Source organism: Tursiops truncatus, chromosome 2, assembly GCF_011762595.2.
Source record: "Tursiops truncatus isolate mTurTru1 chromosome 2, mTurTru1.mat.Y, whole genome shotgun sequence".
Taxonomy (NCBI): Eukaryota; Metazoa; Chordata; class Mammalia; order Artiodactyla; family Delphinidae; genus Tursiops; species Tursiops truncatus.
The window spans coordinates 41253999-41281670 of NC_047035.1; the positions used below are offsets into that span (position 1 = coordinate 41253999).

General features: G+C 35.3%; 2 protein-coding genes across 9 annotated transcripts in view; one reads left to right on the plus strand and one right to left on the minus strand.

The window, feature by feature from the left end:
- Positions 1-20002, plus strand: part of DHRS7 (dehydrogenase/reductase 7) — a 34269-nt gene extending 14267 nt beyond the window's left edge. For 2 of the 4 annotated variants that reach the window (XM_019923287.3, XM_019923300.3), the window contains one exon: positions 1681-2194. In XM_019923287.3, coding sequence (XP_019778846.2) covers positions 1681-1728 — 48 coding nt within the window. In that variant the 3' untranslated portion in view covers positions 1729-2194. Of the gene's footprint in view, positions 1-1680; positions 2195-5421; positions 8412-19969 lie in introns of those variants that run through there. The other 2 variants (XR_002173954.3, XM_019923291.3) reach the window with 2 other exon arrangements.
- Positions 6143-27672, minus strand: part of PCNX4 (pecanex 4) — a 42197-nt gene continuing 20667 nt past the window's right edge. For 4 of the 5 annotated variants that reach the window (XM_019923252.3, XM_019923245.3, XM_019923260.3 and 1 more), the window contains 5 exons: positions 26150-26510; positions 23480-23583; positions 19384-20420; positions 18836-19022; positions 6143-6480 (listed from right to left, as the gene is read on the minus strand). In XM_019923252.3, coding sequence (XP_019778811.2) covers positions 6229-6480; positions 18836-19022; positions 19384-20420; positions 23480-23583; positions 26150-26510 — 1941 coding nt within the window. In that variant the 3' untranslated portion in view covers positions 6143-6228. The remainder of the gene's footprint in view (positions 6481-18835; positions 19023-19383; positions 20421-23479; positions 23584-26149; positions 26511-27672) is intronic. The other variant, XM_033851088.2, reaches the window with a different exon arrangement.

The window sequence follows — 27672 nt, forward strand, 5'->3', positions numbered from 1 at the left end:
AAAAATCATGAAGGGGGCTATTCATTTTCTACTAACTAGTTTGCTTTGGGCCAAAACATTTATAAGTGTTTTGGTAACATTAAGTCCCAACACTGGGACTTGGTAGTGTGGGATGGTTCCGAAGGTAGAGCTTCATCAAATATTACAACTGGGTTTGAAATTTAGAGGACAGCAGATATAGTGGCATTGTGCCCAGTGATGGATAAGAGTTGAGAGGGAAAGGCCACCTTACTAAAGAGGTGACACAGCATCCTGGTTAAGAGCATGGAGCCTGGTGCCGGTCTACCTAGGTTGAAATCCCAGCTCTACCCCATACTCGTCCCATGACCCCAGGCAAGTTACTTCTCTCTCAGTCTCCCCATCTACAAAATGGAGACTACTGATAGCACCTAGGCATAGGACTGTTATGGGGAGTAAATAAGTTAGTATGTGGAAAGCTCTTAAAACATACCGTGGAGTGTTATGATTATTAAGTATTAGCTGTTAATGCTTTTGTTTTGATGGCAGGAGGATATTCAGCAAACAGTAAAGATCAAAGAGTTAAATAATATGGCAGAGAGAGAATGCATTATAGAAATAATTGTTTCAGAGGGCAAAGAAGGACTAGGGGCTAGAGTTTCAGTCCCAGTGTAGCAGCTGTTCTTTCAGGAATGTCCGTAAGAAGGATTTTTTTTTGTTTACAGAATACCTAACTGCAAGATATAAACATCACTCAGTAAATCTAGGCACTTCATTAATCTCACATTTGCTAAAAATAATGACCTCTCTCTTCCTACCGACATCTTTAAAATATTGCTTATTACGTGGTCTTACTGCTTTATCACTTTATGATAAACTGGGCATCCTTTCATTTCCCAAAACCATTTCTGAGATATACCTTATTCTTTACACAAAACCCTAGAAACTTTTAAAAGTTGTTCCTCTTTTTTTTTTAACTTAATTCTCTCCTCCTTGCTTCTTTCCTCCCCACTGTTATTTTGTATTGTATATATCCATCTCCTTATTGAAATTTGTTTATAAGCATCTAAGTTAAGAGATGCCAGTATTATCCCAAACTAAATGTACTTGTTGATAATACTTGAATTTGTTTCTGTCATTTAAGGTAGGAACATTATGTCTGGAACTTTGTTTTGATGAATCGTTATTAATTTTAGGCATAAAGAATTGCATTGAATTTTGTGTTATAATTTATGTCTTATTTAGTGCAAATTCTTGAAAGTGGTAAATGGATATCTTCCCAAATGAAATGTCACCTCTTAGAGACTGAGTTGCCTTGTTTTACTCTTTAAGCAATGTACTCAAAGTCCACAAAAGATTTTGAAGTTGTCTGTCAATTATTTTAATTCTAAAGACACTGTTCTTTGTATTTACTAAGGCAAGTCAGTGTAGGTATGACATGCTGATCCAGAAGAGTAATAATAGAAATTTCAGCATTTATGAAATGGCATAGTCAGATGCTAACAAATGACAGGGAAATAACTATGCTAAGCCCATTAGAGATATTTTTGTGTAGATCTAGAATTTTGGCTATGATTTTTATTCTGACTTAAGCATTTGCCCAGGTTTTATAAGGATTCTCAACAGTGAATCATAATGATATAGCTCCTCAAAACAGAAGAAATTAATTGTCAAAAACCGGGGTAGAAGAGACTGATTCATGTTTCTGTCATTCTGTTATAGGATGCAGATTCCTCTTATTTTAAAATCTGGAAGACAAAATATCAGTGAAGGAGTACTTGCATTTTTCAAGCCAATGGAAAGAGAAACGGAAAACATAACAACAGCAATTTTCTTATGCACTGAAGACTTATTTGTGATTTTACTTCTTAATAGATACAACTTTCCTTTCAATGTGTAATAAATAAGATTGCCAGGAGTCTTGCAATAAGGGTATTAATACATACTACATTCCTGGATTAAAGAGCATTTTAACATACTCTAGCATGTATGCTTAAAATCTAGGTTAGCAGAATGCCAACCAAAGAATTACAGTAATCCATTTAGCATAAATGCATGGAATATTACATGAAGCAGAGTGCTGGGGAATGGGCAGATATAAAGAAGTGTCTGAAATGGCATGCTTCCAAGGTGCTTACACTCTCTTGGAAGAGCTGACAGGTACAAATGTCTGGAATTTGAAGCTGTAGGTAGGACTCATAGCAGCCATAATTTATTAAAAATCTATTATATGTCATTTGCTGTACTGAGGTGCTTTGTAATTAGTTAATTCACTTATTTCTCATAACAGCCCTCTAAGGTAGGTGGTATTATCCACCTTAATAGATGAAGAAAGAAATGACCAAAGCAAGTAGGTGTTACTTTCCCAAGGTCACAGAGCTCGTAAGGGGTAAAGCCTGGGTTAAACTCAGCTCAGGAAGATTCCATTGGCAACTTCTTATTTTAGTTATTATCATTAATTTTACTTTAATCTTTAGCACCTTATAGTAGAAAACATGCATAGGCCATAATAGAAGGGAGAAGAACAGGGGAAGAAGAACATGGTTCTTATGTATAAGCAGTTCACAGTTTACCTATAGACAAGGTAACACCCATAAAATAACTGGAATAGTTGGTGGAGAAGTTGAAGACCACCCCGGTGGCTATCTTTGGGAAATGGGGAAGGTGTAAATGGTGGAGTGATACCATGAGGTACAGCAAGTAAAAGCAATGGAATAAATGCATACATGGCAAGATGGATATATCCTAGAAGCACGGTGATGAGTGAAGAAAGTAAATGATGACTATAACAATTCTGTTTACATATACTTAAATTTATGTGCACAGAAGATAGTGCTCATTTTGTCCACAGGTGATCCCAGATAATGGAATTATTAAACACAGGCTTGAAAATTATGTTTGGTATATTTAAAGATATAAAACACAAGATTGAGAATCTCAGCAGCAACCTAAGTGTCCATTGATGAATAAAGAAGATGTTGTGTATTTATATAAAATGTAATATTACTCAGCCATTAAAAAAAGAAATCTTGCCACTTGATACAACATGGATGGATCTAGAGGGTATTATGCTAAGTGAAATATGTCAAAGAAAAATACCACATCATCTCACTAATATGTGTAATTTAAAAAAAAGAAAACAAGGGCTTCCCTGGTGGCGCAGTGGTTGAGAGTCCGCCTGCCGATGCAGGGGACACGGGTTCGTGCCCCGGTCCGGGAAGATCCCACATGCCACGGAGCGGCTGGGCCTGTGAGCCATGGCCACTGAGCCTGCGCGTCCGGAGCCTGTGCTCCGTAACGGGAGAGGCCACAACAGTGAGAGGCCCGCGTACCACAAAAAAAAAGAAAACAAAAAACAGACACGCAGCCACAGAGAAAACATGGGTGATTATTGTGGGGTAGGGGGCAAAATAGGTGAAGGGGATTAAGAGGAAAAAGCCTCCAGTTATAAACCCCTGTGGGTTTGTTCCTATTGTCTGTTGTTTCTCTTGGATTTGGCTCATGTTGTCTTATCTCCTCAGGTGCTTTATTTTAGATGGTCCGACATAAATATGAAAAATTATAAAAATAACTTAAAAGGTCCAGAGAAGATGTACAGTTGCTCTGGGTATTAGCTAGGTACACTACAAATCCAGGGTCACCTTAATCCAGTTTTAGAGATTGAAAAGATTGAAAATGTATCTATTTTTTTTGTTCACCCTCTTTCTTTGGAGAGCCCTGGACTCCATTTTTTAACCCTCTAACTTAGTAGCAAGTCTGCCAAAAGTGTTATCTTCTCAGCCACCTCTTCCTTAATTGGCAAATATTCCTAGAAGAAAAGCAGCTCAAATGCTGAGCTCAGGTCTCTTAAGTTTCATTTTGCCTTGGATCTTGGTTGGTGATATAATTCTTCACTGTCTTCTTGGTTCTCTGATACCTTTAAACAGACTTAAAAATATTATTTTGCCCAGCTTTCCTAATTCTCTGTGAGATGTCTCATGTGAATTACCTAGGCAGTACTAAGGTAGAAGTCAGAAAAGCTGGTATTAGGGCAAGTTCAATCAGGTCAGATATTTTGAATATATGAGATGGAGATAAATAGTTACACATACAGGTTCAGTGCTAAGAAGAGAGGTTGAGTACATGTATTTGAACATCATCGACTTATTGATGATATTTTAGGTCTTGGGAGTGAATGAGAATTGTCTGTGGTGAAATGTAGAGTAAGAAAAGGGGGCCTGAACCAGTTGTTAAGAAATTCCAAAATTTAGATGTCAGGTGGAAAAGGAAAAGCAGCAAAGGTGATTGAGAAGGAGTAGTCAGGGAGACAGGAAGAAAATGAAGATAATGTAGTGTCAGGGAAGCCCAAAAGAAAAAAATTCAAGGAGTTGTCAAATGTGTCAAATGCTACTTAGAAAACAAATAAGACGAGAATATAAAAGTAACTATAGTTGACCCTCGAATAGTGCTGGGGTTTTAATCTGCATATAATTTAGAGTGGGCCCTCTGTATCCGTGGTTCCTCCTTATCTGTGGATTCAATCGACTTTGTATCTTAGTATTTACTACTGAAAAAAATCCATGTACAAGTGGACCTGCACAGTTCAAACCCACGTTGTTCAAGGGCCAGCTGTAGTTGGTTTGACAGTATGAAGGTAAACAATGACTTTAATAAAAACTTTCTTTATCTGGGGGGATAGTAGAGATGGAATCCAGACTGGAATGTTTTGACAAGTGAATGAAGATGAGGAAACGTGGCCATGAAAAGAAATGGAGGGACATGGCGGTAGTTTGAGAAAAATTCATGGTAAAGGGAAAGCATGGCTTGGCACTATTATAATACTGAAAATCTTTAAACAACTTAAGATGCCCATTATTTGGGGGACAGTCTAATAATCTGTCATGTCTATCAATGTTATACAGTCATTAAAACTGGTAACTAGTGTTTTTAATGATATGAGAAAATTCCCCTAGGTGACAAAAAGGTATATATATGTAATTTTCCAGCTAATAAATCTGTTACATAAATCATAAGCCTGAGATCTGAACTCAGATGTAACACCAAACCCTATCTTATTAACTATACTATATTGCTTCCCCCAAAATGACTTAACACATGAATCTCGTGAATTCATTAATTGAAATTAGTCCAAAAAGCTATCCTTTAACACTGCTGTATTGAAGTGTTCCACTTAATAAAGGAGTAATAGTAATAAAAACCTAATTGGTACATTTCAAATAATTTCAATCATTACTAAAGAGAATATATTACTGTACTACCTACTCAGGAGGCTACTACAGATTAAATAACAGGTACTATAGACGGAAATAAATAAGGTGTAGAGGAAATTCATGTCCCAAATGATGCAGATTCATTGTTCATCCTCCTTATAAGTACCTGTAAAAAGTTCTAAGCAGCAAAAGGGTGAAAATAAAAGCCTGATCACATTATGAAAAATTTTCTCCCATCTCTTTCTGCCTTTAGTTCAAACACCTTAAGACACTAGTAACTGGTAGTCCTACTGGATAAGTCGTTCTTCAGAAGCCGTATATTCAGTTGAAAAGAAATGCATGAGGAGCCAGATCTACAGAATGGCCTCTAACAGTCATAATCAGATTACCTTAATGTTGCTGATCCTGTGAGTATTCACATGATGAATGGGATGACCTTTTCCTTTCAAACATATCAAAAGGATACTTGGGGAAAAAAAAGAAAGATTTTTTTGGAAGAGATTTTATTGAAAATTTTTAAGGTTTCTGAATTGAAGTATATGAAAAGAAAATGAATAGATTATATGGAAACAGACCATGTTAAATATTAAAATAAAATAGCACAAAGTTTGAAAATACTGTAAAATTTAATATTTCAAATAAATATATATACATTATGTAACCTTCAGTAGGATCCATTATCTTGACTTAAAAACACTGGTATGTGTATCTTTTAAGCATGTAAAAATTACATAGTTGTTGACTAAGGGCAGTCACTTATACATTTAAGAAAGCATTAAAAAATTCATTATATTATCTTACACAAATGTTTTATATTTACCAAAGCCTACCACACTCAATAGGGCACAAATATTGGCCAACTAATTTTAACTTTTATGTTAGACATAAAGTTGTTGTTTTAAACCATTAAGATACCTAAGAGAATCAACTTTATAGAGCTTAGCTTTTCTTAGGCATCTGACTTGTGGGAGGAGAGAGAGAAGTCCAGTGAAGTTATGAGGAATCATATTGTTAATTTTCTAGACATCTCATTTGCTCACAATACAAGTTAAAATGGGTTCTAAAACAAATGTATATGGAGAGGTTTTGAAGAATAAATTGGATATCCCAGGGGAGGATCAGCCGCTTGTACTGTAAGGTTTCTTAAAAGTAGTGGATGAGCTTGTATACTATAACGTTCCTCATCATCATTGGTGGCATAAAGCAATTCCCATGAAAGATTGGCCCACTGACCTCTAACAGCTTCAGCATTTAACTTCCCAACTTGGATCAATAATTCTTGAAGGGTAAGTACTCTCCCAGTGTAAACTCCCTGTAAAGAATAAACGAGGTGGGAGGGAAAGCAAAAGAAAAGAGATTATATTCAGGCCTTTATTTATAAAATTAGAGAAAAATTCCATTGTAGTTAGGCAAACTTAAACAGAAAGTAGTGTATCAAAATGTACACGAGTTGCTTGTCTTCAGAATCAAGAATCACATCTATCTGATTGCTCTCCAAATAAGTGCAAGAGAAAAAAATTTCCTGATAGCCACTGCACTCACTTCTCTTTACTTTCCTCTCTATTCCCTCATCTCATCTGGCCTCAGCAATGCATAAGTCATAAATACTAGTCAGTGAACAATCATCCAATAGGCTCTTTTCAAAAGCAGCTTTATTGAGATATAATTCACATTCCATATAATTCACTGATGTGAAATATATAATTCAATGACTTTTTAGTATGTTCAGATACGTACAACTATCTCCACAACTGCAGAATATTTTCATGACCTCAAAAAGAAACCTTGTACTCTTTAGCTATTATCCTCCTATCCCTTAATTTCCCCAGTCATTAGCAACCACTAATATATTTTCTAATCTAATGTATTGATTTGCCTCGTCTTGGAAATTTTACATGAATGGAATCATGTGTTTTTTTGTGACTGGCTTTAATTCAGCATGTTTTCAAGGTTGATTCATGTTGTAGCATGTATCAAGTAAATTCACTCCTTTTTATGGCCAAATAATATTCCATTGAATGAATATACCACTATTTGTTTATTCATTCATCAGTTGATGGACAGTTGGGTGTGTCCATCTTTCAGCAATTATGAATAATGCTGCTATATTTGAATTTTCATGTGGATTTATGTTTTCATTTATCTTGGGTATATAGGAGTGGAATTACTGGATCATATGGTAACTCTATGTCTAGTTGAGAAAATGCCAGAATGTTTTCCGAAGTGGTAGTACCATTTTACATTTCTGCCAGCACTGTATCAGAGTTCCAGTTTCTCCATATCCTCACCAACGCTTATTATCTAACTTTTTGATTTTAGACATCCTACCATGAAGTGATGTCATTGTGGTTTTGACTTGCATTTTGCTGATGATGAATGATATTGAGCATCTTCTCATGTGCTTATTGTTCCATTTGTATATTTCCTTTGAAGAAATGTCTATACAATCCTTTGTTATTTTTAAATTGGGTTAAGTTATGCTATTTATGGTCTAGCCCTCTAGTATATTTTTCATTTAGTTCTTTTTTATAATTTCTATCTCTATTGATATTCTTTCTCTATTTGATGTGAGATTGTCATCATACCTTCCTTTACCTCCCTTTTTAAATTGAAATATAATTGACATATTAGTTTCAGGTGTACAGCATGATTCAATATTTGGATATATTGTGAAATAATCACAATAAGTCTAATTAACATCCATCACTTCTTGAGATGAGAACTTTTATGATCTACTCTCTTAGCAATATAACAATATACAATCAGTATTATTAACCACACTGTGCATTGCATCCCCAGGTCTTATTTATTTTGTAACTGGAAGTTTGTACCTTTACCAATTGCACCCACTCCCACCCTCTGGCAACCACCAATCTTTTCTCTGTGTCTGTGAGTTTGGTTTCTTTCTCTTTAATTTTTTAGATCCCACAGATAAGTGAGATCAAATGATATTTATCTTTGTCTTATTTCACTTAGCATAATACCCTTAAGGTTTATCCATTTTGTCACAAATGGCAAGATTTCCTTTTTTATGGATGAATAATATTCCTCTGTGTGTGTGTGTGTGTGTGTGTGTGTGTGTGTGTGTATTTTCTTTATCCATACATCTGTAGGTATACAGGTTATTTCCATGACTTCGCTATTAAAAATAATGCTGCATTGAGCATGGGGGTACAGGTATGGTTCTGAATTAGTATTTTCATTTCCTTTGAATAAACATTAAAAATTGAAATTGCTGGATCATACGGTAGTTCTGTTTTTAATTTTCTGAGGAACATCCATATTGTTTTCCAGAGTGGCTGCATTAATTTACATTCCCTTTCTCTACATCTTAGCCAACACTTGTTATTTCCTATCTTTTTGATAAGAGCCATTCTAACAGGTTATGAGGTGATAGTGGTTTTGATTTGCATTTCCCTCATGATTAGTGATGTTGAGAACCTTTTCATGTCCCTGTTGGCAAACTGTGTATCTTCTTTGGAAAAATTCATATTCAGTCTACTCATATCCCCTGCCCATTTTAAAAACAGATTTTTTTTTTTGCTATTGAGTTATATGAGTTCTTTATATATTTTAAAACATAATAACCCATTATTAGATATATGTTTTACAAATATTTCTCCCACTTTGTAGATTGTCTTTTCGTTTTGTTGATGATTTCCTTTGCTGTGCTGAATGAAGCTTTTTATTTTTAAATTTAATTTAATTTTTTTTTTTTTCTGAGCCACACAGCATGTAAGATCTTAGTTCCCCAACCAGGGATCAAACCTGTGCCCCTGCAGTGGAAATGCAGAGTCTTAACCACTGGACTGCCAGGGAAGTCCCTGAATGAAGCTTTTAAGTTTGAAGTAATCCCACTTGTTTATTTTTGCTTTTGTTGTCAAATCCAAAAAATCATTACCAAGACCGATGTCAAGGAGCTACCACCTATGTTTTCCTCTAGGAGTTTTATGGTTTCAGGTCTTACATTTAAGTCTTTAATCCATTTTGAGTTAACGTTTGTGTATAGTGGTAAGACAGTGGCCCAGTTTTCATAACATCATTTATTGAAGAGACCGTCTTTCCCCCATTGCATATTATTGGCTCTTTTGTCATAAATTAATTGACCATATATATGTGCGTTTATTTCTGGGCTCTCTATTCTGTTCCATTGACCTATGTGTCTGTTTTTATGCCAATACCATACTGTTTTGATTACTATGGCTTTGTAATATAGTTTGAAATCAGGAAGCATGATGCCTCCAGTTTTGCTCTTTCTCAAGATTGCTTTAGCTATTTGGGATCTTCTGTGGATCCATACAAAGTTTAGGATTGTTTATTCTATTTCTGTGAAAAATGCCATTGGAATTTTGACAGGGATTGCACTGCATCTGTAGACTGCTTTGGGTGGTATGGACATCTTAACAATATTAATTCTTCCAACCCATGAGCATGGAATATCTTTCCATTTATTTGTGTCTTCAATTTCTTTCATCGATGCCTTATAGTTTTTAGTGTCTTTCACATTCTTTTAAAAATTTACTCCTAGGTCTTCCTAACTTGCCTTTCTGATAGTTCATTATTAGTGTGTAGAAATGCAACATATTTCTGTATATTAAGTTTGTATACTGCAACTTTACCAAATTCATGTATGAGTTCTAGTAGTTTTTGGTGGTGTCATTAGGATTTTCTATGTATACTATCACATCATCTGCAAACAGTGACAGTTTTACTTCTATCTTTCCAGTTTCGATTCCTTTCTTTCTCTTCTCTGGTTGCTGTGGCTAGGACTTTCAATACTATGTTGAATAAAAGTGGTGAGAGTGGAAATCTTTGTCATGTTCCTTATCTTAGAGGAAATACTTTCAGCTCTTCACCCCTGAGTATGATGTTAGCTGTAGGCTTCTTATATATGGCCTTTATTATGTTGAGGTATGTTCCCTTTATACCCACTCTGTTAAAGAGTTTTATCATAAATGGTTGTTGAATTTTGTCAAAAGCTTTTTCTGCATCTATTGAGATGATCATATGATTTTTTAAAAAACTGAAGTATAGTTGATTTACAATGTTGTGTAAGTTTCAGGTGTACAGCAAAGTGATTCAGTTATACATATTCATAAATACATATATATAATATATTCTTTTTCAGATTCTTTTCCATTATAGGTTATTACAAGATATTGAATATAGTTCCCTGTGTGATATAGTAGGTCCTTTTTGTTTATCTATTTTACATATAGTATGTATAGTATCTGTTAATATATGTATAGTATCTGTTAATCCAAACTCCTAATTTATCCCTCCTCCCCTTTCCTCTTTGGTAAAAATAAGTTTGTTTTCTGTGTCTGTGCGTCTATTTCTGTTTTGTAAGTAAGTTCATTTGTATTATTATTTTAGATTCCACATATAAGTGATATGATACTTGTCCTTCTCTGTTGGACTTACTTCATTTAGTACGATAATCTCTAGGTCCAAACATATTGCTGCAAATGGCGTTATTTCATTCTTTTTATGGTTAAGTAATATTCCACTGTGTGTATATATCTATGTATGTATGTGTGTATGTATATATATGTGTGTGTGTGTAAATTGGGTTGGCCAGAAAGTTCGTTTGGGTTTTCCCATAACATCTTACAGACAAACCTGAACAAACTTTTTGGCCAACCCAATATATACTACATCTTCTTTATCCATTCATCTGTCGATGGACATTTAGGTTGCTTCCATGTCTTGGCTATTATAATAGTGCTGTTATGAACAGTGGGGTGCATGCACCTTTTTGAATTAGAGTTTTTGTATTTTCCAGATATATGCCCAGGAGTGGGATTGCTGGATCATATGGTAACTCTAGTTTTAGTTTATTAAGGAATTTCTATATTGTTCTCCATAGTAGCTGCACCAGTTTACATTCCCACCAACAGTGTAAGAGGGTTCCATTTTCTCCACAACCTCTCCAGCATTTATTGTTTGTAGACTTTTTGATGATGACCATTTTGACTGGTGTGAGGTGATATCTCACTGTAGTTTTGATTTGCATTTTTCTAAAAATTAGCAGTGTTGAGCATCTTTTCATGTGCCAGTTGGCCATCTGTATGTCTTCTTTGGAGAAATGTCTATTTAGGTCTTCTGCCCATTTTTTGATTGGGTTGTTTGGTTTTTTAATATTGAGCTGTGTGAGTTTGCATATTTTGGAAATTAATCCCTTGTCGGTCTCATTGTTTTGCAAACATTTTCTCCCAAACCATAGGTTGCCTTTTAGTTTTGTTTATGGTTTTCTTTGCGTGAAAAAGCTTTTAAGTTTAATTAGGTCCCATTTGTTTATTTTCCTTTCATTTCCATTGTTCTAGGAGGCAGATCCAAAAAATTTGCTGCGATTTATCTCAAAGTGTTCTGCCTATGTTTTCCTCTAGGAGTTTTATAGTATCTGGTCTTAAATTTAGGTCTTTAATCCATTTTGAGTTTATTTTTGTATACAGTGTTAGAGAATTTCTAATTTCATTCTTTTATATGCAGTTGTCCAGCTTTCCCAGCACCACTTATTGAAAAGAATATCTTTTCTCCATTGTATATTCTTGCCTCCTTTGTCAAAGATTAATTGACCATAAGTGTATGGACTTATTTCTGAGCTTTCTATCCTGTTCCATTGATCTATGTGTCTGTTTTTGTGCCAGTACCATACTATTTTGATTACTGAAGCTTTATAGTATAGTCTGAAGTCAGGAAGCATAATTCCTCTAGCTCGTTCTTCTTTCTCAAGATTGTTTTGGCTATTCAGGGTCTTCTGTGTTTCTCCATACAAATTTTAAAATTATTTCTTCTAGGTCTGTGAAAAATGCCATTGTTAATTTGATAGGGATTACACTGAATCTGTAGATTGCCTTGGTTAATACAGTTATTTTAACAATACCGATTCTTCCAATCCAAGAACACGGTATATCTTTCCATCTGTGTTGTCTTCAATTTCTTTCATCAGCATCTTACAGTTTTCAGAGTACAGGTCTTTTGCCTCCTTAGGTAGCTTTATTCCTAGGTTTTTATTCTTTTTGATGCAATGGTAAATGGGATTGTTCCCTAAATTTTTCTTTCTGATATTTCGTTTTTTTGTGTATAGAAATGCAACAGATTTCTGTATATTAATTTTATATCCTGCAACTTTACCAAATTCACTAATGAGCTCTAGTAGTTTTCTGGTGGCATCTTTAGGGTTTTCTATGTAAAGTATCATGTTATCAGTCAACAGTGATAGATTTACTTCTTCCTTTCCAATGTGGATTCTTTTTCTTTCTTTTTCTTCTCTGATTGCTGTGGCTAGGACTTCCAAACTATGTTGAATGAAAGTGGAAAGAGTGGGCATTGTCTTGCCTGCAAGTCCTTGTCTTGTTCCTGATCTTAGAGAAAATGCTTTCAGCTTTTCACCACTAAGTATGATGTTAGCTGTGCGTTTGTCATATATGGCCTTTATTATGTTGAGGTATGTTCCCTCTATGCCCCTACTTTCTGGAGAATATATATATTTTTTTATCATAAATGGATGTTGAATTTTGTCAAAATCTTTTTCTGTATCTATTGAGATGATATGTTTTTTTACTTAATTTGTTAATGTGATGTATCGCATTGATTGATTTGCGGATATTGAAAAATCCTTGCATCCCTGGGAAAAAATCCCACTTGATCCCAGTGTATGATCCTTTTAATGTACTGTTGGGTTCAGTTTGCTAGTATTTCGTTGAGCATTTTTGCATTTATATTCATCAGTGATACTGCCTGTAGTTTTCTTTTTTTGTGATATCTTTGTTTTTAGAATAGTTTCAGAAGAATAGGTGTTAACTCTTCTCTAAATGTTTGGTAGAATTCACCTATGAAGCTATGGTCCTGGACTTCTATTTGTTGGGAGTTTTAAAATTACTGATTAAATTTCAGTACTGGTAATTGGTCAGTTCATATTTTCTATTTCTTCCTGGTTCAGTTGTGGGAGACTGCACCTTTCTTAGAATTTGTCCATTTCTTCTAGGTTGTCCATTTTACTGGTGTATAGTTGCTCACAGCACTATCTTATGATCCTTTTTGTTTCTGTAGTGTCAGTTGTAACTTCTCCTTTTCCATTTCTGATTTTACTGATTTGGGCCCTCTCCCTTTTTTTCTTGATGAGTCTGGCAAAAGGTATATGGATTTTACTTATTTTTTCAAAAAACCAGCTCTTAATTTCATTGATCTTTTCTATTATTTTAGTCTCTATTTATTTCTGCCCTGCTCTTTGTTTCTCTCTCTCTCTCTCTGTTTCTTCTAACTTTGGGTTTTGTTTGCTTTTCTTTTCCTAGTTCCTTTAGGTGTAAGGTTAAGTTATTTGAGATTTTTCTTGTTTCCTGCGGTAGGCTTGTATTACTATAAACTTCCTTCTTAGAACTGCTTTTGCTGCAGATTTTGGATCATTGTATTTTCATTTTCATCTGTCTCTAGGTATTTTTTAAATTTATTATTTGATTTATTCAGTGATCCATTAGTTTCTCAGCAGTATATTATTTAGCCTCCAGGTGTTTGTGGTTTTTTGCAGGTTTTTTCTTGTATTGATTTCTAGTCTCATATTGTTGTGGTTGTAAAAGATGCCTGATATGATTTCAGTTTTCTTAAATTTACTGTGACTTGTTTTGTGGTCTAGCATGTGATCTATCCTGGAAACGTTCCATGTGCACTTGAAAAGAATGTGTATTCTGCTGCTTTCAGATGGAATGTTCTGTATACACCTATGAAGTTTAATGTGTCATTTAACACCAGTGTTTCCCTATTGATTTTCTGTCTGGAGAATCTGTCCATTGATGCAAGTGGGGTAATTAAAGTCCCCTACTGTTATTGTGATACTGTTAACTTCTCCCTTTATGTCTGTTAATATTTGCTTTAAGTATTTAAGTGCTTCTATGTTGGGCGCATAATATTTACAATTGTTATATCGTTTTGTTGGATTGATCCCTTGATCGTTATGTAATGTCCTTCTTTGTCTCTTGTTACAGTCCTTGTTTTAAAGTCTCTTTTGTCTGATATAAGCATTGCTAACCCAGCTTTCTTTTGGGAAAACAACCCCATTCACAATTGCATGAAAAAGAATAAAATACCTAGGAATAAATCTAACTAAGGAGGTAAAAGACCTGTACTCATTAAACTATAAGATACTGATGAAAGAAATAGAAGATGACACAAACAGACGGAAAGAGATACTGTGTTCATGGATTGGAATAATTAATATTGCTAAAATGACCATACTGCCCAAGGTAATCTACAGATTCAGTGCAATCCCTATAAAAATACCAATGGCATTCTCCACATAACTAGAACAAATAATCTAAAATTCGTATAGAAACACAAAAGACCCCAAATAGTCAAAACAATCTTGAGAGGAAACAAAGCTGCAGGTATCACACTCTCTGAATTCAAAATATATTACAAAGCTACAGTAATCAAAAGTATGGTACTGGCAAAAAAACAGTACATAGACCAATGGAACAGAGCAGAGAGCCCAGAAATGAACCCACACATATGTGGGTGGTTAATCTATGACAAAGGGGACAAAAACATACAGTGGGAAAAAGACAGCCTCTTCAATAAACAGTGTTGGGAAAACTGGACAGCTACGTACAAATGAATGAAACTGGAGTATTCTCGCATATCATACACAAATTCAAAATGGATTAAAGACTTAAATGTAAGACCTGAAACTATAAAACCTCTAGAAGAAAACACAGGCAGTAAGTTATTTTACATGAGACTTGCAATACATATTTTTGATATGTCTCCTCAGGCAAAGGAAACAAAAGCAAAAATAAACAAATGGGACTACATCAAACTAAAAAGCTTTTGCACAGTGAAGGAAACTATAAACTAAACGAAAAGACCACTTACTGAATTGCAGAAGATATTTGCAAATAATATACCTGATAAAGCATGAATGTCCAAAATATACAAAGAACTCATACAACTCAACATCAAAAAAAGAAACAACCCAATTTAAAAATGGGCAGAGGACTTGAATAGACATTTTTCCAAAGAAGACATATAGATGGCCTAAAGGCACATGAAAAGATGATCAACATCACTGATCATCAGGGCAAGGCAAATCAAAACCACAATGAGATATCACCTCACACCTGTCAGAATGGCTATTATCAAAAAAACAACAAATAACAAGTGTTGGTGAGGATGTGGAGAAAAAAGAACCCTCACGCACTGTTGGTGGGAATGTAAATTGGTGCAGCCACCATGAAAATCAGTAAGGAGAGTCCTCAAAAAATTAAAAATAGACCTACCACACTAACAAACGTAGTAAGGTAGATAGCTAGTGGGAAGCAGCCGCATGGCACAGGGATATTGGCTCGGTGCTTTGTGACAGCCTGGAGGGGTGGGATAGGGAGGGTGGGAGGGAGGGAGACGCAAGAGGGAAGACATATGGGAACATATGTATATGTATAACTGATTCACTTTGTTATAAAGCAGAAACTAACACACCATTGTAAAGCAATTATATCTCAATAAAGATATTAAAAAAAAATAGACCTACCATATGATCCAGCAATTCTGCTCCTTGGTATTTATCTAATTAAAATAAGTATAGGACTTCCTTGGTGGCGCAGTGGTTAAGAGTCCACCTGCCAATGCAGCGGACACTGGTTTGAGCCCTGGTCTGGGGAAGATCCCACATGCCACGGAGCAACTAAGCCCGTATGCCACAACTACTGAGCCTGTGCTCTAGAGCCCGTGAGCCACAACTACTGAGCCCGAGTGCCACAACTACTGAAGCCTGCGTGCCTAGAGCCCATACTCCGCAACAAAGAGAAACCCCCTCAATGAGAAGCCCGCGCACCACAACAAAGAGTATCCCTCGCCCCCTGCAACTAGAGAAAGCCTATGCACAGCAACAAAGAACCAATGCAGCCAAAAATAAAAAATAAATAAATTTTTAAAAAAAGAAAAGAAATATGTGCACCCCTATGTTCATTGCATCATTATTTATAATAGCCAAGATATGGAAGCAACTTAAGTGCCCATCAATAGATGAATGAAGAAGATGTGGCATATATACAATGGAATATTAATCAGCCATAAAAAAGAATGAAATCTTGCCATTTGTGACAACATGGATGGACCTAGAGGCTATTATGCTAAATGCAATAAGTCAGACAGAAAAAGACAAATATGATTTTGTTTATATTTGGAATCTAAAAAAACAAAACAAATGAACAAACATTAAAAAAAAACAAACAGAAACAGACATAGGAAACAAACAAGTGGTTGCCGGAGGGGAGGGAGAAGGGGAAGGGGATGGAGAGAGGAAAGAAGTAGGTGCAGGAGATTAAGAGGTACAAACTTCCAATTACAAAAAAAATTTATTCCTAGGTATTTTATTCTTTTAATGCAATTGTAAATGGACTGTTGTCTTAATTTCTCTTTCTGATAGTTTGTTATAGAGTATAGGGTTTTCTATATACAATATCACATCATCTGCAAATAGTACCAGTTTTACTTCTTCCTCTCCAATTTGGATGCCTTTTATTTCTTTTTCTTAACTAAAGTGCTCTGGCTAGGACTTCCAATACTATGTTGAATACAAGTGGTGAGAGTGGGCAACCTTGTCATTTTCCTGATCTTAGAGGAAATACCTTCAGTTCTTCACCACTGAGTATGTTGTTAGCTGTGGGCTTCTCATATATGGCCCTTATTATGTTGAGGTAGGTTCCCTCTATAAGCACTTCGTTTCCCACTTTGTTTAGTTCTTTAATCATAATTTCCTTCAGTCCTTTGAACATATATATAAAATGGTTACTTTGATATCTTTGTTAAACCTGACATGTTGTTGATCTCACAGGCCATTTCTGTCATGTCCCCCTTCCCACCACCCTACACATGGGTCAGACTTTCTTGTTATTTTTGTTTTTTTTCATATCGCCTAATTTTTGTTGAAAACTGGACATTTTAGGTAACACTGCAGCAATTCTGGGTACTGATCCTCTCTACCCCACACCCCAGGGCTTGTTATTATTATTTGCATATTTGCTTAGTGAATGGCTGGATGACTTTAGTGAAGTTAATCCTACCTCCCGTTCAATTGTGAAGTCTTTGATATTGCTCCTCAGGGAGTGCAGCCTTGTGAGTGCCCACAGTTATGATAGGATGGCAGTGGTTTTGGCAAGGTTTTCTTTGTTAAATGCTCACACCCAGCTGGTTGCTCTACATTTTCAACAATGACCTGGGACCTAAATTGCTCCAGAGTGATCCAATTAAATTTGGGCTCCTTTGAAAGAACAGTTTTGGAGGTCAGTGTTTGAGATTCGTTTTGACCCCAGGAGGGCTCTTCTCTGCTGTTTCTTTCCCTGGTTCTCTCTGTTAATCTACCTGGCCTGCAGTTCAGCTGAGACCTCTAAATTTTACCAATTGCCTCTAGTAACTTTCACCACCACCTCCACTGTTTTTTGAGGAACATCTTAAGCTTCAGTGTGTCCAAACTATGTGCAAATGAAGTCACTTCCTTTGGTAAGAGATCTAGAGCTTTTTTTTTTTTTTTAATGGTCTGCTTCTCCCAGTGGGCAGAATCTCTGAGCCAGAGCGCTGGAACTGGGATGTAAGATAATGACGCACTTCTGAGTAACACCTATGCTTCAGGACATGTGTTTGGTAGAGGGGGAGCAGTAAACTCAGGTCTTCTTGGCTTGCCACTCCCACTGTGGAACATCCATAGACAAGAGGAATCAGGCCCCGCTATTGTCAGTGACACCAGGCCCAGGTAAAGCCTCCATCCAACAAGTTAGGGGTGGCCAGAGGGAGTTCCAACCTCTTGATTACACATGCCGAGAACCAAGCCTCACAATAGGCAGCTGGGAGGAAGATGAGAAATGCTGAAGTCCTTCCTCTTCTGGGAAAACAGTCCTCCAACTGGGAGCTGAGGGGAGAGGGAGCCCTGTGTTCTTGGCCATACCAGTCTGAGTGGAGTTTCTGTCTTGCTGAGCTGGGAGGCAATGGGTCTTGGTTCAAATGATGTAGTCTCTAACTGTTCTTAGGTTTCAGAAGATTTTCTTTAATAAATGTTTATTTGCTATATGCCCTTAGGACCATTTCTAAGACTTTAAATGGTTGTTTTTAAAAAATAACTTTCATCATTTTCATTGGGAAGCACATGTGCAGTAACACCACATGTGGAACCCACAATAAGCTCATAACACTGACTCTTTCATATTGTGCACACTCAATGACATTTTAAATGCAATGAGAACAAGTACTAAATCTTAAAAAAGGCATTCCTTATTTAGAGTCTCTGAATTTTCACAAGTCAGACTTGCTTACAAATTACAAATTTTTCTTCTAGGATTCAAATCCAAAGTAATAATTCATACACTTGAATTTGCCGTACAAATACAACCCATTTAGTCAAATATGCTATAGCAAATTACATTTACTTGACTATCTTATAGCTCAGTTACTGCATAATAGCTACACAACATTCTTTATTGGCTCCTATTAGCTTTGCCAAAGTAAATAATCAGTCATTCTAGGACTGGATTATGTTGGCCATAAAGTCATGATTACAAATACCTTAATACTATAATTAATATATTTATCTCTATCACTTAGGTTAAATACTTTATAACTGATTTCTATTCTTTAAGGTTAATATACGAAAATGTTTAAGAACACATTTTTAACCTTACCATATTAGGATCATACCCCAGAGAAAACAAGTATGGTTTTTCTTGTAAAATTGCTTCCTTCCACTTTTCATCAGATACCAAACCAATGTACCAGTCACTTTCATATTCTTCAAGGCAGTTAGTCAGCTCTTTAAAGTCTTCTATTGGACCTAAACTCGCTTTATCAATCATTAGTTTCAGAGTATACCTAAAAAATGGAGAAACAAAGAATTTTAGAATTTTTAAAATCAACTTTATAGATGAAATAGATTTTTAAAGACACTGAACTGAAATCATATATATTTCAGAAAAAAAGATCTGGGAGAAATGATAAGAGTTAAAGCAAAACAATCCAGTAAGCCATACAAAAAACAGGTTCTCCACATAAAAAGAAAGTACAAATTTAAGTGTGCTCCCGATATAATCAGAGTACATACCAAGCATTTTTCATTTTTTGGAAAGTGATTATTTTTTAAAATTAGAAATGAAAGAGCATCTCCTTCTACGTTATAAAAAAATCAACATTTTTTGGCCAATGTTACAACTTATATGTAATCAAAATGAATTACCTGAAAGCTTTTAGGGCTAGTTGGAACAGTTCTGGCTTTTCTGTGAGCCAATCCAAGGCAAGAGACCAAGGGAAAACACCACTGTAGACTCTCAATATATGACCAGGACTAGGAATCATATTGTCTACTCCAAACAAACTAAAATAACAAGTCATTACTGCATGAACATAAAAGTCTTTTAAAACTTTGTCCTTTGCAATTTCTTCCACTACATTTGAGGCATTTTCTTCTGAATGAAAACATTCCAACTGCCTTAAAACAAAGTGGTACCAGTCTTCTGGAAATAATGAGCTCATCTCCTTCACTTTGGAATTAGGCAAACAATTAGATATCCACTCTTCAGGTAAGCTTAACAAGTGAGAATGAGAACAACTGAACTCCATGAGAGGGATGTATGCCATGGCTTCTTGTTTCCCTTTGTCAGTAGCAGGGTATCCCAATGCAACTGCTTGGTAAAGACTATTTTCAGTAACTGTGCCTGTAGAATGTTTACCAACCCCCTGTGATTCCACTGATCCTGGAATAGGCAAATTTATACCTGGCAAAACTTTCAACTGATCTTTTTCTTCTTTTCCTTTTTTGATAGTTGGCTCTTCACCAAAAACATCATCAGACCAGTCATCCAAATTTTCTGAATTTAAACTATCTGTGTCTTCTGGGGATTCGGTTTGTGGTGAAGTATTCAAAGGAGGAAGGATTATTAGAGATGCTTTCCCTTTATTTTCAGTTTTGTGAACATTTTCCTGCATGTTGGACCTTCTGGAACAGTACTGAAGAAGTATCCACACAAGTACTTTAACAAGGTCACCTTTAAATTCTTTTAAGTTGTCATGGGAATCAATTATGCCAGACAGGACATTCCTGGCATCAGAATAGAGTTTCACAGGCAAAACAGTACAGGGTGTCAAGACATTTCCAAAGTGTTCATTAATGGAACATACTCTTGCATATTCTTCTTGTTCAAAGGCACCTTCAAAAACTTCGTCAACTCTTCGAGCTTCAGCAGTATGACAGGATGTCTCTTGCAATTCTAACCCCTAAAGAGGAAATAAGAAAATACTTGAGTTTATGATCACTTATTACACAGAGAAAAGTAACTAGTTTTGTAAATACTCATGGATTGGATTCTCAAAATAAAAATATGTAAAATGCAAAAAAAGTCTTTAACCCAAGAGCTACACCTTAATTCAAACTTAATGACACAATATATTTGATATTGGATACAGATATGAAAAATAATGTTATATTTTTAAAGAAATTTTAGAAATTCCACTGGAAATTAGCAAAACAATTTTAATGAGTATGACCATAATTTTAAGACTGTACATCAAGGTTGAATCACACTTGTTAAAAACTTTTAAAAATTGTACAAATTTGAGGGGGGAGCAAAATTGGAACTACACAATATGCACATTAGCTTTGTATCCTTTCCAGCCTACTTTATATGAGAGCAGTATTCTACTATATGGATATGCCATAATCTATCTAACTATTCCTTTGTTCCAGTTAAAAAAATTATAATAACGTAATAATAATACAGATTTATGTATTTGATTATTATCTATCTCCTCCAACTACAATATAAACTCCACAGAGCAGCTCTCTTTTGGTTACTACTGTATCCTCAGTGCCTAAACTAGTAGTTGGCACACAATGAGGGATGCAACAAATATATGCTGAAAGAATGAATACTATGAATATGTCCTTATATGAGTTTTAAACCCATTTTGATTACTTCGCTAGAAGGAATCACTTGAAGAGGATACCTCAGGTCACTGTTTACTATTATTATTAATTATTGCTTATTTATTTATACATCTTTACAAAACTACCAGTGATTTTAATAAAAGGCAATGCTGTTAGGTTGTATTATGATCCAGGGAAAGAACACGGAATGTGATATCAGAATCTGCTTTTAAATCATGGCTCTGCCAGATGCTAGTACACAATCTTGAGTAGGTCACTTACCCCCTGAGATTCCTTTTGCTTCTCTTTCAAAGAAAAATAACCCTGGCACATAGGGTTGTGAAGAGAAAAGCAAGTAATGAAAGTGTCTTGTCAAATTTAAAGTGTTATATAAATGTTAGTAGATGGTATATCTAAGCAAGCTTGTGTCCGGAAAAATGAAAAGGAAAGAAAGAAAGACTGCCACCAAAAAGTATATCTATATATCATATATTTCATGGAGCATAAAAGATCAATAAAAGGACCCACATTATTAGGTATTATAAAACTGTACCATTAAAAAAATAGAACTAAATTAAGCAATGAAAATGTCCTCCATATTTTACATGATTTTTTGCCTTCTCCTACTTGTAGATGTTAGACTAGAGCAGTAGTTCTCAAACTTTAGGTGAGTCAGAATCACTGGAAGACTTGTTAAAACACAGACTGCTGGGCACCCCCCCCCCCCGAGTTTCTGATTCAGTAGGTCTGGGGTGAGGCCTAAGAATTTCCATTTCTAAAAAGTTCCCAGGACATGTTAAAATTACTAATCTGGAGAACTGCATTTTGAGAACCACTGGACTAAAGGAACAGCTTTTTAGTCACCAGCAATTTTATCCAATCCGCATTAAGACAAAAAAATTCATTAATTCACTACTCATTCAACAAATATTTATTAAGGGCCTACTATGTGCCAGGCCCTGTTCCAGGGGCTCAGGATATATTCTCCAAATAAAAACAGAGATCCTTGCTCTTGCAACATTTATATTAGAGAGTAGAGGAACACAGGTAATCAACAATAAAATTAATAAGCAAATTACATAGTTTGCTAGAAGGTATAAGTGTTATGAAAATAGAGAAAAAGTAAAGCAAGCAAGGAGGATTGGAAATGCAGGCAGGAATGGGAGTGGGTATTCAATTTTAAATAGGATGCCCACAGTAGACCTCATTGGGAAGGTGACATTTGAGCAAAGCCCTAAAGGTGGTGATGGAATTAGCTGTGTGGCTGTCTGAGGAAGAGTGCTCCAGGCAGAGGGAACAGCCAGTATGCTGGAGTAGGGTGAGATGGTTAAAGGAGCAGATGAGACCAAATAGGGAGCCTGACCCTTTAGGGCCTTGGCTTTTACTCTGAACAAAAGAAGATATTCACTGTCGGATTTTGAGTAGGGAAGTGACATGATCTGACTTAGATTTTAAAGATCATTCTGGTTGATAATAGGCTGTAGGGGGCCAGAGGCAGAAGCGGAGAGACCAATTAGGAAGTGATTGCAGCTATCCAGGAAAGAAATGAAGGTGACTGAAAGTAGGGTGGTGAGAAGTGGTGGGATACAGGATATGACTTAAAGGCAGAGCCAACAGGATTTCTTGTTGGATTGGATATGCAGTATAGAAGTAAACAAGGAGTCAAATATCACTGGACTAAAGCCCAAATGTTTTTGATCTGAGCCACTAGAGGATGGAGTTGTCAGCAAGGACTGGGGCAGTCTGATATTAACAGGTCAAGGAAAGAGAAGGAACCATCAAAGGAGACTGTCAAGGATTAATCCATGAAACAAGTGAAGAGATGAACTCTGGCAAATTCTGCTGACAGGTCAAGAACGGGTCTGAGAATCAATCCTTGGATTTAGCAATGCCACAGCCACTGGAGACCTTGACAACAGCAGTTTTTACTAGAGTAATAGGTAATAGGGTCAAAAACCTAGAGTAAGTTGAAGAGAAAAATGGAAGTAATGAAATTGGAGACATGATTATAAGTGACTCTAATAAGGCATTTTGCTCTGAAAGGAGAAAAACAGTATTAGCAGGTAAGGGCAGTGGGGTCAAAAGAAGTTTTTTATATTAAGTTGAGAATGCTTGTATGATATAGGAGTGAAGAAAATATTACTGAGTCACCTTTTTGAGATGCTCAACTAGATAGGGATAAAAAGAATAAGACTGGATAAAAAAGGGGCAAGTGTATTTTGTTACTATGCTCTATCATACAGTCAACACTAGTCTGTCTATCAATATGTGCATACTGAAATACACTTTAACAATCCTAAGTGTTTTCACAAGTAAAAAAATACTCTTCCAAAGTGAGCTGTTAATTCTTTGATGTGTGCATAACAAAATTTTTACACATGTACTAGAGAGGTTTCAAATGCACATTGACCTTAATGTTAATACAGCAATAAGTATAGCCACATTCTAGAATCATTATCCATATTAAACGATCCTGAAAACGGCCCAAGTAATGAGACCCAGGTAAGAGGAGACCTAAAACAAATTAGAAAAAAAAAGTAAGTAATTGTTAAAGCTTGTTTTATTTTGCCACGTGAATCTTTAAAATTAATAACACACTTGGGACTAATTAATAATTCTTTCTACCCTCTTTTTAGGTCAAGAATACAAACAACTATCCATTGCATATCAGGAGGCATTAAATTAAGCTCTTTACAGGAACAGTTGGAAGAGAAAATCTATAGGTGATAATTTATAAGAATTAAGAATATATTTTCCAGAAAAACAACAAATTAGAACCTGTTATGTAAAACCCTAAATACATATTAAATATATTAGGAAAATATATTAAATATATAAAAGCCAACTTCACATTAATGATTTAAAACATTTTGGACATTTTTATATACATGCCTATAAATTTGTGGTGTTAAAAATTTACATAAAATGCTATCTACCACACTGTACAAATACTCTTAAAACTTAGTTTTTCTCTCAACATTGTCTCTGAGACATTATATATCGACTACAAAGCTCCTTCACTCTAACTATACTGAGAATTCATTGTACAAATACAGCTGAATTTAAATATTCATTTCCCTGATAACATTTCAGATGTTTTCCAATTTTTCACTATTATAAATAATGCTGTATAAATTATCTTTGTACAAGTCTGCTTGTACAATGTATTATGTAGAAAGAGTTAACATAGCAGAAATAACTGCTGTCTGTTGAAAGGCCTGCTTACAAAGTTGGCCCTTGGCTGGAAACTGGGAACTTGTATTTCAAAAGAGCTCTCACCACCCTACCTGATAAACAGTCTCGCATTGTGCCTAAACTGTCTGTGCAAAGAATACAGTTTATACTGAGCACTTGCTTTCCTTTTGGGAGCCTGAAATTTTGGTATTTCGTAGGCAGCGGGTGCCTACATGACCAGCCCTCAATATAAGCCTTAGGCATTGAGTCTCAAATAAGCTTCCCCAGTAGTCAACATATCACACATACTGTCACAACAAGGCGCTGGGGAATTAAGCACGTTCTGTGTAACTCCACTGGGAAAGGATGCCTGGAAGCTTTCACCCAGTCTCTCACCCCATGTGACTTTTCCTTTGCTGTATTTGTTCTGCATCCTTTTACTATACTAAATCTTAGCTATGAGCACAACTATATGCTGTCCTATGTGTCCCCCTAGAAAATCATCAAATTTGGGAATGGTCTTGGGGACCCTCAAGACACACGTCCAAGAGTTTCTCTAGAATTGCAATCACTGGATCATGGAATTTAAAACTGGAATTCCTAGGCCATGGGATATGTACATCTTTACTACAGACTATTAAGTTTACTCTTCAAGGTAGCTGTATGAATTTACACATTCCCTTTCAACAGGGTTTGAGAGTTCCTGTTCCCCACTCCCTAGCCAATACTTGTTAATGTCAGACTTTTTTTATATTTTTGTCAATCAGATGTGTGTGAAATGTTACCTCACTGTTTTCTGTTTTTCTCCCAGGAAATACTTTACAACACACTTACTGGTTGAATATAATTGATTTGATAATAACGTATAATTTCTACCTTATTACTAAGGTATTTATTATTTCAGATGTGAGTTTAACGTTACAGGCATTTTAAAAAGTGGCATTGCACTATATAATAAAAATTAATTGGAAGTGTATGAAAGTATTAAAAGTGTAGAATATTTCCTATAAGGAAAATGCTTATTCATAAAAAATTTATATCAGAAAAATAAAATTTTTCCTAAATTATCTCACATAATAGATAATTAGAAAAGTTCAACCCAAATAAACATTTCATTAAAATTCTAATTTTAAATTGCTACTCTCTGCCAGGGGAGTCAGTCTGCTAGGAAGTCACTGGACATACCTAAAACAAGTTCAGGGGCTAAAGCATACCGTAGGAGACAACACACTATTGTCATCGGCTTGTACTTTATCTAAAACCAACCTTGAGAAGTACAATATAGCTGAATTTACAGTTAGTGTATGATGAAATTATAAAATTATCACAAAATTATAATTATAATATTAGCTCATTCTCATCAAAAATCTTGCTAATATTCGTATAGCACTTCATTTTGGGAGGTTACCGATCACTGACCAAAGCTTTTATGTTCCCTTACCCTCTAACCTTGTCAGACAAGTTGCTAGACATTAACTAATAAGATACAAGCAGACTCCTTTAAGCTCTTCAATCTGATATTTATATAATGCTAGTTTTCACTCTTTATGGACCTAAGCTGTTATATCTACTTGACATGAACTCATTAAAATTCATGAAAATTTTGGGATAAGGTGTTTCATGTTTCATAGGGGGACTATAACTTGATTTTAGTCAAGAAAATGTTTTTTAAAAATTGTCAAATCACCTAAATGAAATTTTCACTTCATATTTTTATTTTATAACTTTATTTCCCTCAAAATAAGGAGTAGGAGATATACTTCTTCATATTTAGTCTTTCTGCCTGCACATCAAAGTATTAGAATCTGTATAACAGCTGGATCAAAAGACTGTTTTTCTGTCTGTTCATTTTTTTGTACTTTATATGCATTTGTGAGGATTTCTTAAGCACAACCCATTTACTTACCTAAACTTCCAGCTGCCATTGCAGACTGCAGGGCAGTGTTCAAACTCGGGACCATCTGGTAGTAGTACACTGTATCTGCACACACACAGGCTGTGGTACCCACAACTCCTGGCCAACTCTGAATAGGTCGAGGAAACCCCACCAAGAACAAAGGAAGGGTGAAGAGGGGGAGTAAGGGAGAAGAGAGTAGTGCAGAAAAAACTATGAAGGTGAACACAAATGGAGAGAAGACAATGTTGAGTACACATAAAGTGGTGGTTGATTTTCTACGTTTTTTCTCTGTCCATGACGCCAAGAGTATGGTCACAGCAAACTGCAATTTAGAGATGAATTGAATCAGACGATCACGCATGATACCAACCTGCAGAGACATAAAAATGAAGTTTTTATTCTTAAATACCTTTCATAAATTTTCAAGATCATATAAGAAAAACAGTATAATTTTATTACTGCTCCAATATTTTTGAGGAAATAGCCCTTACATGAGATCCTTTGTTATAATTTTCTCCAATCTCACAGTTAATAAATGAGACTACATTTTTAAGTTTCACCTCTCTTAAAAAAAAAGTAGTACTAAAGAGAACACAGTGCTATGTCTATCTTAAGGTTGATTAAGCTTTGCATTACATGCTTGTTAAGTCATGAGAACTAGCAGTAGTAAACAGTTAAGCAACTATCCTTAATTTATCCTTATTTTAGAGAATATTTTACAGATTAAAAAACAGACATCATGCCACAAGACAAACCTCAATAGACTGAAATCATACTAAGTGTATTCATATGAATCATGAAAAGTATGTTCTTCAATCAAAACTGAATTAAATCAACAACAGAAAGAAATCTGGAAATTAAAAGACAAATTCCTAAATAACCAACAGGTCAAAGAAGAAATCACAAGATAAACAAGAAAACATTTTCAGATGAATGAAACACACAACAAAACTTGTGATACAGCAAACCCAGTCCTCAGAGGGAAATTTATAGCTACAAATGAAAGAGCAGAAAGATCTTAAACCAATAACCTAATCTTCCACCTTAGGAAACTAGAAAACAAAGAGCAACTAAATCTCAAGTAAGCAGAGGTAAGGAAATAATAAAGATTGGAGTGGAAATTAATAAAACAGAGAATAGAAAAATAATAGAGAAAAATCAATGAAACCAAAAGCTGTTTTTTTGAGATCAGCAAAACTGACAAACCTTTAGCCAGACTGACCAAGAAAAATACATAGAAGACTCAAATTACTAAAATCAGGAAGGAAAGAGATAACATTGCCAGCAATCTTACAGAACAAAATAAAAAGAATTATAAGAGAATATTATGAACAATGATATGCCAATAAAGTAGATCACTTAGATGAAACTGACAACCTCCTAGAAAAAGACATAAATTACTGAAACCAACTCAAGAAGAAATAGAAAATCTGAATATACCTATAACAAGTAGAGAAACTGAATTAACAATTTAAAAGCTACCCAAAGAGAAAAGCTGAGGCCCAGATGGCTTCCATACTACAAAATACTAC